The sequence below is a fragment of the Pseudophryne corroboree genome, chromosome 9, assembly GCF_028390025.1.
Source record: "Pseudophryne corroboree isolate aPseCor3 chromosome 9, aPseCor3.hap2, whole genome shotgun sequence".
NCBI classification, from domain to species: Eukaryota; Metazoa; Chordata; class Amphibia; order Anura; family Myobatrachidae; genus Pseudophryne; species Pseudophryne corroboree.
Window position 1 is genome coordinate 454,942,179 of NC_086452.1, and position 18,084 is coordinate 454,960,262.

General features: G+C 45.2%; 1 protein-coding gene across 2 annotated transcripts in view; it reads right to left on the reverse strand.

Annotated features, from left to right (window-relative positions):
* CHCHD6 (coiled-coil-helix-coiled-coil-helix domain containing 6) overlaps positions 1-17,492 on the reverse strand; it is a 507,702-nt gene extending 490,210 nt beyond the window's left edge. For both annotated transcript variants that reach the window (XM_063941215.1, XM_063941214.1), the window contains exon 1: positions 17,324-17,492. In XM_063941215.1, the coding sequence (XP_063797285.1) occupies positions 17,324-17,410 (87 nt within the window). In that variant the 5' untranslated portion in view covers positions 17,411-17,492. The remainder of the gene's footprint in view (positions 1-17,323) is intronic.
* Between the last annotated feature and the right edge of the window lie 592 nt (positions 17,493-18,084).

An 18,084-nucleotide genomic window follows, 5' to 3' on the forward strand; every position in this document is an offset into this window, starting at 1 on the left:
GCTATCGGGGTAACCCTACGCATCATCACACACTTCATTTTATTTTATCTGATTCAGGAAAAACTACAGGTAGTTTTTTCCACTCCCACATAATACCCTTTCTTGTGGTACTTGTAGTATCAGAAACACGTAACACCTCCTTCATTGCCCTTAACGTGTGGCCCTAATGAGAAATACGTTTGTTTATTCACCGTCGACACTGTATTCAGTGTCCGTGTCTGTGTCTGTGTCGACCGACTGAGGTAAATGGGCGTTTTTAAAACCCCTGACGGTGTTTCTGAGACGCCTGGACCGGTCCTAATAGATTGTCGGCCGTCTCATGTCGTCAACCGACCTTGCAGCGTGTTGACATTCTCACGTAATTCTCTAAATAAGCCATCCATTCCGGTGTCGACTCCCTAGAGAGTGACATCACCATTACAGGCAATTTCTCCGCCTCCTCACCAACATCGTCCTCATACATGTCGACACACACGTGCCGACACACAGCACACACACCGGGAATGCTCTGACAGAGGACAGGACCCACTAGCCCTTTGGGGAGACAGAGGGAGAGTCTGCCAGCACACACCAAAAACGCTATAATTATATAGGGACAACCTTATATAAGTGTTTCTCCCTTATAGCATCTTTTATATATATACAATATCGCCAAAATCAGTGCCCCCCCTCTCTGTTTTAACCCTGTTTCTGTAGTGCAGTGCAGGGGAGAGCCTGGGAGCCTTCTCTCCAGCTTTTCTGTGAGAGAAAATGGCGCTGTGTGCTGAGGAGATAGGCCCCGCCCCTTTTACGGCGGGCTCGTCTCCCGCTATTTTTGAAGTTAGGCAGGGGTTAAATATCTCCATATAGCCTCTGTGGGCTATATGTGAGGTATTTTTTGCCTCTAATAAGGTTTTTATTTGCCTCTCAGAGCGCCCCCCCCAGCGCTCTGCACCCTCAGTGACTGTTGTGTGAAGTGTGCTGAGAGGAAAATGGCGCACAGCTGCAGTGCTGTGCGCTACCTTTATGAAGACTCAGGAGTCTTCAGCCGCCGATTTTGGACCTCTTCTCTCTTCAGCGTCTGCAAGGGGGCCGGCGGCGCGGCTCCGGTGACCATCCAGGCTGTACCTGTGATCGTCCCTCTGGAGCTAGTGTCCAGTAGCCAAGCAGCAAATCCACTCTGCACGCAGGTGAGTTCACTACTTCTCCCCTAAGTCCCTCGTTGCAGTGATCCTGTTGCCAGCAGGACTCACTGTAAAGTAAAAAACCTAAGCTAAACTTTCTCTAAGCAGCTCTTTAGGAGAGCCACCTAGATTGCACCCTTCTCGTTCGGGCACAAAATCTAACTGGAGTCTGGAGGAGGGTCATAGGGGGAGGAGCCAGTGCACACCACCTGATCTGGTAAAAGCTTTACTTTTTTGTGCCCTGTCTCCTGCGGAGCCGCTATTCCCCATGGTCCTTTCAGGAACCCCAGCATCCACTTAGGACGATAGAGAAAATAAGTGTATGTAAGCGGAATATACACATGTAACAGGGGCCTGTATAATGGTTACATGCACCAACACAGTATAGAGAGGGGGCCAGGCACTATATAATGAGTGTATGTAAGCGGTATATGCACATGTAACAGGAGCCTGTATAATGGTTACATGCACCCACACAGTATAGAGGGGGACAGGCACTATATAATGACTGTATGTAAGCGGTATATACACATGTAACAGGGGCCTGTATAATGGTTACATGCACCCACACAGTATAGAGGTGGCCAGGCACTATATAATGAGTGTATGTAAGCGGTATATACACATGTAACAGGGGCCTGTATAATGGTTACATGCACCCACACAGTATAGAGGGGGCCAGGCACTATATAATGAGTGTATGTAAGCGGTATATACACATGTAACAGGAGCCTGTATAATGGTTACATGCACCCACATAGTATAGAGGGGCCAGGCACTATATAATGAGTGTATGTAAGCGGTATATACACATGTAAAAGGGGCCTGTATAATGGTTACATGCACCCACACAGTATAGAGGGGGACAGGCACTATATAATGAGTGTATGTAAGCGGTATATACACATGTAACAGGAGCCTGTATAATGGTTACATGCACCCACACAGTATAGAGGGGGCCAGGCACTATATAATGAGTGTATGTAAGCGGTATATACACATGTAACAGGAGCCTGTATAATGGTTACATGCACCCACACAGTATAGAGGGGGCCAGGCACTATATAATGAATGTATGTAAGCGGTATATACACATGTAACAGGGGCCTGTATAATGGTTACATGCACCCACATAGTATAGAGGGGCAAGGCACTATATAATGAGTGTATGTAAGCGGTATATACACATGTAAAAGGGGCCTGTATAATGGTTACATGCACCCACACAGTAAAGAGGGGGACAGGCACTATATAATGACTGTATGTAAGCGGTATATACACATGTAACAGGAGCCTGTATAATGGTTACATGCACCCACACAGTATAGAGGGGGCCAGGCACTATATAATGAGTGTATGTAAGCGGTATATACACACATGTAACAGAGGCCTGTATAATGGTTACATACACCCACACAGTATAGAGGGGGGGCAGGCACTATATAATGAGTGTATGTAAGCGGTGTATACACATGTAACAGAGGCCTGTATAATGGTTACATGCACCTACACAGTATAGAGGGGGACAGGCACTATATAATGAGTGTATGTAAGCGGTATATACACATGTAACAGGGGCCTGTATAATGGTTACATGCACCCACAGTATAGAGGAGGCCAGGCACTATATAATGAGTGTATGTAAGCGGTATATACACATGTAACAGGGGCTGTATAATGGTTACATGCACCCACACAGTATAGAGGGGGCCAGGCACTATATAATGAGTGTATGTAAGCGGTATATACACATGTAACCGGGGCCTGTACAATGGTTACATACACCCACACAGTATAGAGGGGGCCAGGCACTATATAATGAGTGTATGTAAGCGGTATATACACATGTAACAGGAGCCTGTATAATGGTTACATGCACCCACACAGTATAGAGGGGGCCAGGCACTATATAATGAGTGTATGTAAGCGGTATATACACATGTAACAGAGGCCTGTATAATGGTTACATGCACCCACACAGTATAGAGGGGGACAGGCACTATATAATGAGTGTATGTAAGCCCGTGTATACACATGTAACAGGGGCCTGTATAATGGTCACATGCACCCACAGTATAGAGGAGGCCAGGCACTATATAATGAGTGTATGTAAGCGATATATACACATGTAAAAGGGGCCTGTATAATGGTTACATACACCCACACAGTATAGAGGGGGCCAGGCACTATATAATGAGTGTATTTAAGCGGTATATACACATGTAACAGGAGCCTGTATAATGGTTACATGCACCCACACAGTATAGAGGGGCCAGGCACTATATAATGAGTGTATGTAAGCGGTATATACACATGTAACAGGGGCCTGTATAATGGTTACATGCACCCACACAGTATAGAGGGGGGCAGGCACTATATAATGAGTGTATGTAAGCGGTATATACACATGTAACAGGGGCCTGTATAATGGTTACATGCACCCACACAGTATAGAGGAGGCCAGGCACTATATAATGAGTGTATGTAAGCGGTATATACACATGTAACAGGGGCTGTATAATGGTTACATGCACCCACACAGTATAGAGGAGGCCAGGCACTATATAATGAGTGTATGTAAGCGGTATATACACATGTAACAGGAGCCTGTATAATGGTTCAATGCACCCGCACATTATAGAGGGGGCCAGGCACTATATAATGAGTGTATGTAAGTGGTATATACACATGTAACAGGAGCCTGTATAATGGTTACATGCACCCACACAGTATAGAGGGGGCCAGGCACTATATAATGAGTGCATGTAAGCGGTATATACACATGTAACAGGGGCCTGTATAATGGTTACATGCACCCACACAGTATAGAGGGGGCCAGGCACTATATAATGAGTGTATGTAAGCGGTATATACACATGTAACAGGAGCCTGTATAATGGTTACATGCACCCACACAGTATAGAGGGGGCCAGGCACTATATAATGAGTGCATGTAAGAGGTATATACACATGTAACAGGGGCCTGTATAATGGTTACATGCACCCACACAGTATAGAGAGGGGGCCAGGCACTATATAATGAGTGTATGTAAGCGATATATACACATGTAACAGGGGCCTGTATAATGGTTACATACACCCACACAGTATAGAGGGGGCCAGGCACTATATAATGAGTGTATGTAAGCGGTATATACACATGTAACAGGGGCCTGTATAATGGTTACATACACCAACACAGTATAGAGGGGGGGCAGGCACTATATAATGAGTGTATGTAAGCGGTATATACACATGTAACAGGGGCCTGTATAATGGTTACATGCACCCACACAGTATAGAGGGGGACAGGCACTATATAATGAGTGTATGTAAGCGGTATATACACATGTAACAGAGGCCTGTATAATGGTTACATGCACCCACACAGTATAGAGGGGCCAGGCACTATATAATGAGTGTATGTAAGCGGTATATACACATGTAACAGGGGCCTGTATAATGGTTGCATGCACCCACACAGTATAGAGGGGGCCAGGCACTATATAATGAGTGTATGTAAGCGGTATATACACATGTAACAGAGGCCTGTATAATGGTTACATGCACCCACACAGTATAGAGGAGGCCAGGCACTATATAATGAGTGTATGTAAGCGGTGTATACACATGTAACAGGAGCCTGTATAATGGTTACATGCACCCACACAGTATAGAGAGGGGGCCAGGCACTATATAATGAGTGTATGTAAGCGGTATATACACATGTAACAGGAGCCTGTATAATGGTTACATACACCCACACAGTATAGAGGGGGCCAGGCACTATATAATGAGTGTATGTAAGCGGTATATACACATGTAACAGGAGCCTGTATAATGGTTACATGCACCAACAGTATAGAGGGGGGGCAGGCACTATATAATGACTGTATGTAAGCGGTATATACACATGTAACAGGGGCCTGTATAATGGTTACATGCACCCACACAGTATAGAGGGGGCCAGGCACTATATAATGAGTGTATGTAAGCGGTATATACACATGTAACAGGAGCCTGTATAATGGTTACATACACCCACACAGTATAGAGGGGGCCAGGCACTATATAATGAGTGTATGTAAGCGGTATATACACATGTAACAGGAGCCTGTATAATGGTTACATGCACCAACAGTATAGAGGGGGGGCAGGCACTATATAATGAGTGTATGTAAGCGGTATATACACATGTAACAGGAGCCTGTATAATGGTTACATGCACCCACACAGTATAGAGGGGGCCAGGCACTATATAATGAGTGTATGTAAGCGGTATATACACATGTAACAGGGGCCTGTATAATGGTTACTTGCACCCACACAGTATAGAGGGGGCCAGGCACTATATAATAAGTGTATGTAAGCGGAATATACACATGTAACAGGGGCCTGTATAATGGTTACATGCACCCACACAGTATAGAGGAGGCCAGGCACTATATAATGAGTGTATGTAAGCGGTATATACACATGTAACAGGGGCCTGTATAATGGTTACATGCACCCACACAGTATAGAGGGGGGCCAGGCACTATATGAGTGTATGTAAGCGGTGTATACACATGTAACAGGGGCGTGTATAATGGTTACATGCACCAACACAGTATAGAGGGGGGCAGGCACTATATGAGTGTATGTAAGCGGTATATACACATGTAACAGGAGCCTGTATAATGGTTACATGCACCAACACAGTATAGAGAGGGGGCCAGGCACTATATAATGAGTGTATGTAAGCGGTATATACACATGTAACAGGAGCCTGTATAATGGTTACATGCACCCACACAGTATAGAGGAGGCCAGGCACTATATAATGAGTGTATGTAAGCGGTATATACACATGTAACAGGAGCCTGTATAATGGTTACATGCACCCACACAGTATAGAGGGGGGCCAGGCATTATATAATAAGTGTATGTAAGCGGTATATACACATGTAACAGGGGCGTGTATAATGGTTACATGCACCCACACAGTATAGAGGGGGCCAGGCACTATATAATGAGTGTATGTAAGCGGTATATACACATGTAACAGGGGCTGTATAATGGTTACATGCACCCACACAGTATAGAGGAGGCCAGGCACTATATAATGAGTGTATGTAAGCGGTATATACACATGTAACAGGAGCCTGTATAATGGTTACATGCACCCACACAGTATAGAGGGGGGCAGGCACTATATAATGAGTGTATGTAAGCGGTATATACACATGTAACAGGAGCCTGTATAATGGTTACATGCACCCACACAGTATAGAGGGGGGCAGGCACTATATAATGAGTGTATGTAAGCGGTATATACACATGTAACAGGAGCCTGTATAATGGTTACATGCACCCACACAGTATAGAGGGGGGCAGGCACTATATAATGAGTGTATGTAAGCGGTATATACACATGTAACAGGAGCCTGTATAATGGTTACATGCACCCACACAGTATAGAGAGGGGGCCAGGCACTATATAATGAGTGTATGTAAGCGGAATATACACATGTAACAGGGGCCTGTATAATGGTTACATGCACCCACACAGTATAGAGGTGGGCAGGCACTATATAATGAATGTATGTAAGCGGTATATACACATGTAACAGGGGCCTGTATAATGGTTACATGCACCCACACAGTATAGAGGGGGCCAGGCACTATATAATGAGTGTATGTAAGCGGAATATACACATGTAACAGGGGCCTGTATAATGGTTACATGCACCCACACAGTATAGAGGGGGGCCAGGCACTATATAATGAGTGTATGTAAGCGGTATATACACATGTAACAGGGGCCTGTATAATGGTTACATGCACCCACACAGTATAGAGAGGGGGCCAGGCACTATATAATGAGTGTATGTAAGCGGTGTATACACATGTAACAGAGGCCTGTATAATGGTTACATGCACCCACACAGTATAGAGGAGGCCAGGCACTATATAATGAGTGTATGTAAGCGGTATATACACATGTAACAGGAGCCTGTATAATGGTTACATGCACCCACACAGTATAGAGGGGGCCAGGCACTATATAATGAGTGTATGTAAGCGGTATATACACATGTAACAGGAGCCTGTATAATGGTTACATACACCAACACAGTATAGAGGGGGCCAGGCACTATATAATGAGTGTATGTAAGCGGTGTATACACATGTAACAGGAGCCTGTATAATGGTTCAATGCACCCGCACAGTATAGAGGGGGCCAGGCACTATATAATGAGTGTATGTAAGCGGTGTATACACATGTAACAGGAGCCTGTATAATGGTTCAATGCACCCGCACAGTATAGAGGGGGCCAGGCACTATATAATGAGTGTATGTAAGCGGTGTATACACATGTAACAGGGGCCTGTATAATGGTTACATGCACCCGCACATTATAGAGGGGGCCAGGCACTATATAATGAGTGTATGTAAGCGGTATATACACATGTAACAGGAGCCTGTATATTGGTTACATGCACCCACACAGTATAGAGGGGGCCAGGCACTATATAATGAGTGTATGTAAGCGGTATATACACATGAAACAGGAGCCTGTATAATGGTTACATGCACCCACACAGTATAGAGGAGGCCAGGCACTATATAATGAGTGTATGTAAGCGGTGTATACACATGTAACAGGGGCCTGTATAGTGGTTACATGCACCCACACAGTATAGAGGGGCCAGGCACTATATAATGAGTGTATGTAAGCGGTATATATACATGTAACAGGGGCCTGTTTAATGGTTACATGCACCCACACAGTATAGAGGGGCCAGGCACTATATAATGAGTGTATGTAAGCGGTATATACACATGTAACAGGAGCCTGTATAATGGTTACATGCACCCACACAGTATAGAGGGGGCCAGGCACTATATAATGAATGTATGTAAGCGGTATATACACATGTAACAGGGGCCTGTATAATGGTTACATGCACCCGCACATTATAGAGGGGGCCAGGCACTATATAATGAGTGTATGTAAGCGGTGTATACACATGTAACAGGGCCTGTATAATGGTTACATGCACCCACACAGTATAGAGGGGGCCAGGCACTATATAATGAGTGTATGTAAGCGGTATATACACATGTAACAGGGGCCTGTATAATAGTTACATGCACCCACACAGTATAGAGGGGGCCAGGCACTATATAATGAGTGTATGTAAGCGGTGTATACACATGTAACAGGAGCCTGTATAATGGTTACATGCACCCACACAGTATATAGGGGGCCAGGCACTATATAATGAGTGTATGTAAGCGGTATATACACATGTAACAGGGGCTGTATAATGGTTACATGCACCCACACAGTATAGAGTGGGCCAGGCACTATATAATGAGTGTATGTAAGCAGTATATACACATGTAACAGGAGCCTGTATAATGGTTACATGCACCCACACAGTATAGAGGGGCCAGGCACTATATAATGAGTGTATGTAAGCGGTGTATACACATGTAACAGGGGCTGTATAATGGTTACATGCACCCACACAGTATAGAGGGGGCCAGGCACTATATAATGAGTGTATGTAAGCGGTATATACACATGTAACAGGGGCCTGTATAATGGTTACATGCACCCACACAGTATAGAGGGGGCCAGGCACTATATAATGAGTGTATGTAAGCGGTATATACACATGTAACAGGGGCCTGTATAATGGTTACATGCACCCACACAGTATAGAGGAGGCCAGGCACTATATAATGAGTGTATGTAAGCGGTATATACACATGTAACAGAGGCCTGTATAATGGTTACATGCACCCACACAGTATAGAGGGGCCAGGCACTATATAATGAGTGTATGTAAGCGGTATATACACATGTAACAGGGGCCTGTATAATGGTTGCATGCACCCACACAGTATAGAGGGGGCCAGGCACTATATAATGAGTGTATGTAAGCGGTATATACACATGTAACAGAGGCCTGTATAATGGTTACATGCACCCACACAGTATAGAGGAGGCCAGGCACTATATAATGAGTGTATGTAAGCGGTGTATAAACATGTAACAGGAGCCTGTATAATGGTTACATGCACCCACACAGTATAGAGGGGGCCAGGCACTATATAATGAGTGTATGTAAGCGGTATATACACATGTAACAGGAGCCTGTATAATGGTTACATGCACCCACACAGTATAAAGGGGGCCAGGCACTATATAATGAGTGTATGTAAGCGGTATATACACATGTAACAGGGGCCTGTATAATGGTTACATGCACCCACACAGTATAGAGGGGCCAGGCACTATATAATGAGTGTATGTAAGCGGTATATACACATGTAACAGGAGCCTGTATAATGGTTACATGCACCCACACAGTATAGAGGGGGGCCAGGCACTATATAATGAGTGTATGTAAGCGGTATATACACATGTAACAGGAGCCTGTATAATGGTTACATGCACCCACACAGTATAGAGGGGCCAGGCACTATATAATGAGTGTATGTAAGCGGTGTATACACATGTAACAGGGGCCTGAATAATGGTTACATGCACCCACACAGTATAGAGAGGGGGCCAGGCACTATATAATGAGTGTATGTAAGCGGTATATACACATGTAACAGGAGCCTGTATAATGTTTACATGCACCCACACAGTATAGAGGGGGCCAGGCACTATATAATGAGTGTATGTAAGCGGTGTATACACATGTAACAGGGGCCTGTATAATGGTTACATGCACCCACACAGTATAGAGGGGCCAGGCACTATATAATGAGTGTATGTAAGCGGTATATACACATGTAACAGGGGCCTGTATAATGGTTACATGCACCCACACAGTATAGAGGAGGCCAGGCACTATATAATGAGTGTATGTAAGCGGTGTATACACATGTAACAGGGGCCTGTATAATGGTTACATGCACCCACACAGTATAGAGGGGCCAGGCACTATATAATGAGTGTATGTAAGCGGTATATACACATGTAACAGGGGCCTGTATAATGGTTACATGCACCCACACAGTATAGAGGGCCAGGCACTATATAATGAGTGTATGTAAGCGGTATATACACATGTAACAGGGGCCTGTATAATGGTTACATGCACCCACACAGTATAGAGGGGGGCAGGCACTATATAATGAGTGTATGTAAGCGGTATATACACATGTAACAGGAGCCTGTATAATGGTTACATGCACCCACACAGTATAGAGGGCCAGGCACTATATAATGAGTGTATGTAAGCGGTATATACACATGTAACAGGGGCCTGTATAATGGTTACATGCACCCACACAGTATAGAGGGGGGCAGGCACTATATAATGAGTGTATGTAAGCGGTATATACACATGTAACAGGAGCCTGTATAATGGTTACATGCACCCACACAGTATAGAGGGGGCCAGGCACTATATAATGAGTGTATGTAAGCGGTATATACACATGTAACAGGGGCTGTATAATGGTTACATGCACCCACACAGTATAGAGGAGGCCAGGCACTATATAATGAGTGTATGTAAGCGGTATATACACATGTAACAGGGGCCTGTATAATGGTTACATGCACCCACACAGTATAGAGGGGGCCAGGCACTATATAATGAGTGTATGTAAGCGGTATATACACATGTAACAGGAGCCTGTATAATGGTTACATGCACCCACACAGTATAGAGGGGGCCAGGCACTATATAATGAGTGTATGTAAGCGGTATATACACATGTAACAGGGGCCTGTATAATGGTTACTTGCACCCACACAGTATAGAGGGGGCCAGGCACTATATAATGAGTGTATGTAAGCGGTATATACACATGTAACAGGAGCCTGTATAATGGTTACATGCACCCACACAGTATAAACGGGCCAGGCACTATATAATGAGTGTATGTAAGCGGTATATACACATGTAACAGGGGCCTGTATAATGGTTACATGCACCCACACAGTATAGAGGGGGCCAGGCACTATATAATGAGTGTATGTAAGCAGTATATACACATGTAACAGGGGCCTGTATAATGGTTACATGCACCCACACAGTATAGAGGGGGCCAGGCACTATATAATGAGTGTATGTAAGCGGTATATACACATGTAACAGGAGCCTGTATAATGGTTACATGCACCAACACAGTATAGAGGGCCAGGCACTATATAATGAGTGTATGTAAGCGGTATATACACATGTAACAGGGGCCTGTATAATGGTTACATGCACCCACACAGTATAGAGGGGGGCAGGCACTATATAATGAGTGTATGTAAGCGGTATATACACATGTAACAGGAGCCTGTATAATGGTTACATGCACCCACACAGTATAGAGGGGGCCAGGCACTATATAATGAGTGTATGTAAGCGGTATATACACATGTAACAGGGGCTGTATAATGGTTACATGCACCCACACAGTATAGAGGAGGCCAGGCACTATATAATGAGTGTATGTAAGCGGTATATACACATGTAACAGGGGCCTGTATAATGGTTACATGCACCCACACAGTATAGAGGTGGCCAGGCACTATATAATGAGTGTATGTAAGCGGTATATACACATGTAACAGGGGCCTGTATAATGGTTACATGCACCCACACAGTATAGAGGAGGCCAGGCACTATATAATGAGTGTATGTAAGCGGTATATACACATGTAACAGAGGCCTGTATAATGGTTACATGCACCCACACAGTATAGAGGGGCCAGGCACTATATAATGAGTGTATGTAAGCGGTATATACACATGTAACAGGGGCCTGTATAATGGTTGCATGCACCCACACAGTATAGAGGGGGCCAGGCACTATATAATGAGTGTATGTAAGCGGTATATACACATGTAACAGAGGCCTGTATAATGGTTACATGCACCCACACTGTATAGAGGAGGCCAGGCACTATATAATGAGTGTATGTAAGCGGTATATACACATGTAACAGAGGCCTGTATAATGGTTACATGCACCCACACAGTATAGAGGGGGCAGACACTATATGAGTGTATGTTAGCGGTATATACACATGTAACAGGGGCCTGTATAATGGTTACATGCACCCACACAGTATAGAGGGGGCCAGGCACTATATAATGAGTGTATGTAAGCGGTATATACACATGTAACAGAGGCCTGTATAATGGTTACATGCACCCACACAGTATAGAGGAGGCCAGGCACTATATAATGAGTGTATGTAAGCGGTATATACACATGTAACAGAGGCCTATATAATGGTTACATGCACCCACACAGTATAGAGGGGCCAGGCACTATATAATGAGTGTATGTAAGCGGTATATACACATGTAACAGGGGCCTGTATAATGGTTACATGCACCCACACAGTATAGAGAGGGGGCCAGGCACTATATAATGAGTGTATGTAAGCGGTATATACACATGTAACAGGGGCCTGTACAATGGTTACATGCACCCACACAGTATAGAGGGGCCAGGCACTATATAATGAGTGTATGTAAGCGGTATATACACATGTAACAGGAGCCTGTATAATGGTTACATGCACCCACACAGTATAGAGGAGGCCAGGCACTATATAATGAATGTATGTAAGCGGTATATACACATGTAACAGGAGCCTGTATAATGGTAACATGCACCAACACAGTATAGAGGGGGGGCAGGCACTATATAATGAGTGTATGTAAGCGGTATATACACATGTAACAGGGGCCTGTATAATGGTTACATGCACCCACACAGTATAGAGGGGGCCAGGCACTATATAATGAGTGTATGTAAGCGGTATATACACATGTAACAGGGGCCTGTATAATGGTTACATGCACCCACACAATATAGAGGGGACAGGCACTATATAATGAGTGTATGTAAGCGGTATATTCACATGTAACAGGGGCCTGTATAATGGTTACATACACCCACACAGTATAGAGGGGGCAGGCACTATATAATGAGTGTATGTAAGCGGTATATACACATGTAACAGGAGCCTGTATAATGGTTACATGCACCCACACAGTATAGAGGAGGCCAGGCACTATATAATGAGTGTATGTAAGCGGTATATACACATGTAACAGGGGCCTGTATAATGGTTACATGCACCCACACAGTATAGAGGAGGCCAGGCACTATATAATGAGTGTATGTAAGCGGTATATACACATGTAATAGGGCCTGTATAATGGTTACATGCACCCACACAGTATAGAGGAGGCCAGGCACTATATAATGAGTGTATGTAAGCGGTATATACACATGTAATAGGGCCTGTATAATGGTTACATGTACCCACACAGTATAGAGGAGGCCAGGCACTATATAATGAGTGTATTTAAGCGGTATATACACATGTAACAGGAGCCTGTATAATGGTTACATGCACCCACACAGTATAGAGGTGGCCAGGCACTATATAATGAGTGTATGTAAGCGGTATATACACATGTAACAGGAGCCTGTATAATGGTTACATGCACCCACACAGTATAGAGGTGGCCAGGCACTATATAATGAGTGTATGTAAGCGGTATATACACATGTAACAGGAGCCTGTATAATGGTTACATGCACCCACACAGTATAGAGGGGGCCAGGCACTATATAATGAGTGTATGTAAGCGGTATATACACATGTAACAGGGGCCTGTATAATGGTTACATGCACCCACACAGTATAGAGGGGGCCAGGCACTATATAATAAGTGTATGTAAGCGGTATATACACATGTAACAGGAGCCTGTATAATGGTTACATGCACCCACACAGTATAGAGGAGGCCAGGCACTATATAATGAGTGTATGTAAGCGGTATATACACATGTAACAGGAGCCTGTATAATGGTTACATGCACCCACACAGTATAGAGGAGGCCAGGCACTATATAATAAGTGTATGTAAGCGGTATATACACATGTAACAGGGGCCTGTATAATGGTTACATGCACCCACACAGTATAGAGGGGGGCCAGGCACTATATAAAGAGTGTATGTAAGCGGTATATACACATGTAACAGGAGCCTGTATAATGGTTACATGCACCCACACAGTATAGAGGGGCCAGGCACTATATAATGAGTGTATGTAAGCGGTATATACACATGTAACAGGGGCCTGTATAATGGTTACATACACCCACACAGTATAGAGGGGGCCAGGCACTATATAATGAGTGTATGTAAGCGGTATATACACATGTAACAGGAGCCTGTATAATGGTTACATGCACCCACACAGTATAGAGGGGCCAGGCACTATATAATGAGTGTATGTAAGCGGTATATACACATGTAACAGGGGCCTGTATAATGGTTACATACACCCACACAGTATAGAGGGGGCCAGGCACTATATAATGAGTGTATGTAAGCGGTATATACACATGTAACAGGAGCCTGTATAATGGTTACATACACCCACACAGTATAGAGGGGGGGCAGGCACTATATAATGAGTGTATGTAAGCGGTATATACACATGTAACAGGGGCTGTATAATGGTTACATGCACCCACACAGTATAGAGGGGGCCAGGCACTATATAATGACTGTATGTAAGCGGTATATACACATGTAACAGGAGCCTGTATAATGGTTACATGCACCCACACAGTATAGAGGGGGCCAGGCACTATATAATGAGTGTATGTAAGCGGTATATACACATGTAACAGGGGCCTGTATAATGGTTACATGCACCCACACAGTATAGAGGGGCCAGGCACTATATAATGAGTGTATGTAAGCGGTATATACACATGTAACAGGGGCTGTATAATGGTTACATGCACCCACACAGTATAGAGGGGGCCAGGCACTATATAATGAGTGTATGTAAGCGGTATATACACATGTAACAGGAGCCTGTATAATGGTTACATGCACCCACACAGTATAGAGGGGGCCAGGCACTATATAATGAGTGTATGTAAGCGGTATATACACATGTAACAGGGGCCTGTATAATGGTTACATGCACCCACACAGTATAGAGGGGCCAGGCACTATATAATGAGTGTATGTAAGCGGTGTATACACATGTAACAGAGGCCTGTATAATGGTTACATGCACCCACACAGTATAGAGGGGGGCAGGCACTATATAATGAGTGTATGCAAGCGGTGTATACACATGTAACAGGGGCCTGTATAATGGTTACATACACCCACACAGTAGAGAGGGGGCCAGGCACTATATAATGAGTGTATGTAAGCGGTGTATACACATGTAACAGAGGCCTGTATAATGGTTACATGCACCCACACAGTATAGAGGGGGCCAGGCACTATATAATGAGTGTATGTAAGCGGTATATACACATGTAACAGGGGCCTGTATAATGGTTACATGCACCCACACAGTATAGAGGGGCCAGGCACTATATAATGAGTGTATGTAAGCGGTATATACACATGTAACAGGAGCCTGTATAATGGTTACATGCACCCACACAGTATAGAGGGGGCCAGGCACTATATAATGAGTGTATGTAAGCGGTGTATACACATGTAACAGGAGCCTGTATAATGGTTACATGCACCCACACAGTATAGAGGGGGGCCAGGCACTATATAATGAGTGTATGTAAGCGGTGTATACACATGTAACAGGGGCCTGTATAATGGTTACATGCACCCACACAGTATAGAGGGGGGCAGGCACTATATAATGAGTGTATGCAAGCGGTGTATACACATGTAACAGGGGCCTGTATAATGGTTACATACACCCACACAGTAGAGAGGGGGCCAGGCACTATATAATGAGTGTATGTAAGCGGTATATACACATGTAACAGGGGCTGTATAATGGTTACATGCACCCACACAGTAGAGAGGGGGCCAGGCACTATATAATGGTAATATGCACCCAGTGTAGCAGGGAACTCCTATGAATGTATGTGAGCAGTACACGGACATGAATCTGGGGCCACATAACACTTAGAAGCATGCACCAGGTGACACTGGTCAGATGCGTTTATAATACTGGTGACATAGGATGGAAATCCAGACGCTGCATGAGGCTCAGTGTCAGTGCACGATCCCCAGTCACACATCCCAGCCGCTGTATCCCTCATCCTAGGAGAGAAGTGCATGCTACACCTGGCATGCAGGACAGGTATAACCCATTGCTTTACTAATGACAGCTGGTTCTCTGTGCAATACCAGCATGCAGCACTCTTATCCTATGTGCCCAGCACCCGTCATCCTTACAGTGGACCTATAATAGGCACAGGAAGCCCATAGCTGCCACAGAGACCCCATACTAACCCCTTTGCCACACCGGGACCCTGTAACTGGTACAGGAACCCTATAACTGGTACAGGAACCCTATAACTGGCACAGGAACCCTATAACTGGCACAGGGGCCCCACAGCTGACACCAGGACTCTAACTGGTACAGGAAGCCTATATCTGGCACAGGGACCCCATAGCCAGCCCAAGACCCCTATAACTGGCACAGGGACCCCATAGCCGACCCAATAACCCTATAACTGGCACAGTGACCGCATAGACGGCCCAAGAACCCTATAACTGGCACAGGGAGCCCATAGCCGGCCCAATAACCCTATAACTGGCACAGGGACCCCATAGTCGGCCCAATAACCCTATAGCTGGCACAGGGACCCCATAGCCGGCCCAATAACCCTATAACTGGCACAGGGACCCCATAGCCGGCCCAATAACCCTATAGCTGGCACAGGGACCCCATAGCCGACCCAATAACCCTATAACCCTATAACTGGCACAGGGACCGTATAGCCGGCCCAAGAACCCTATAGCTGGCACAGGGAGCCCATAGCCGTCCCAGAAACCCTATAGCACCCACAGGGACCCTATAACTGGCACAGGGACCCCACAGCCGGCCCAGAACCCCTATAGCACCCACAGGGACCCTATAACTGGCACAGGGACCCCACAGCCGGCCCAGAACCCCTATAGCACCCACAGGGACCCTATAACTGGCACAGGGACCCCATAGCTGGCCCAGTACCCCTATAACACCATAGCACGCACAGGGACCCTGTAACTTTTACAGATCCCCCATTACAGGCACCGGGACCCTGTCACTGGTACAGGAACCCCATAACTGGCGCAGAGACCCCCCTTCCCCATGCAGGGGCACCCAGAGCTGAGAGCCAGCACGTTGTTCCTCTCACCCTGAGTCCTCGCAGCACCTGCACCCTGTCCTCCTCATCCATCCCGAAGGACACCTTCCTGCCGCCGGTGCTCTCAGTGCCCCCCATTTGCCAGCACTGGTAATGGTAACCCACAGTCAGTCAGCTCTCTCCCTGTCGCCGTGAGGGACGCGCATGCGCAAGAGCCAGGCCACCATTGGCGAGCGCCGGAGAGGGGCAGCCAACCGCCAATCGCCGTAGAGCATTAGCCGCGGAGCATGCCGGGAGTTGTAGTTCGCACCATTGCCCTGCTGCTGAATGGGTGTGTGTGATTACCATGATCTGTCAGCAGCAGGGCAGTTTCTATATTTATATATGAGTATTAGTACAAGGCTCCTGTGTGTTATGGTTCAGCAGTAGTTTTGTATTATATAGTTATCCCAGTAAATTACATCTTCCCTTATGGGCTTACAATAGCCTTTTATTGTATACTTATTGCATATGAAAAGTAAGACAGCAAGTAGCCCTAACTAATATATATTGCACACACATATTCTGTGAATATGTCAATCGTTCACATCAGTCCCTGCCCCAGTGGAGCTTACAATCTAATAAATTCTGCATCACATGGACAGAAATACATACTAAGGCTCTTCAGCAGCCAGTTAGCCTGCTAGTATGTTTTTGGAATGTGGGAGGAAACTGAATTAACCGGAAGAAACCCACGTAAGCACTGGGGGTACATACAAACTCTACACAAATAGGGCCTTTCTAAGTAATTCAGCTCATGACCTCAGGGCCAT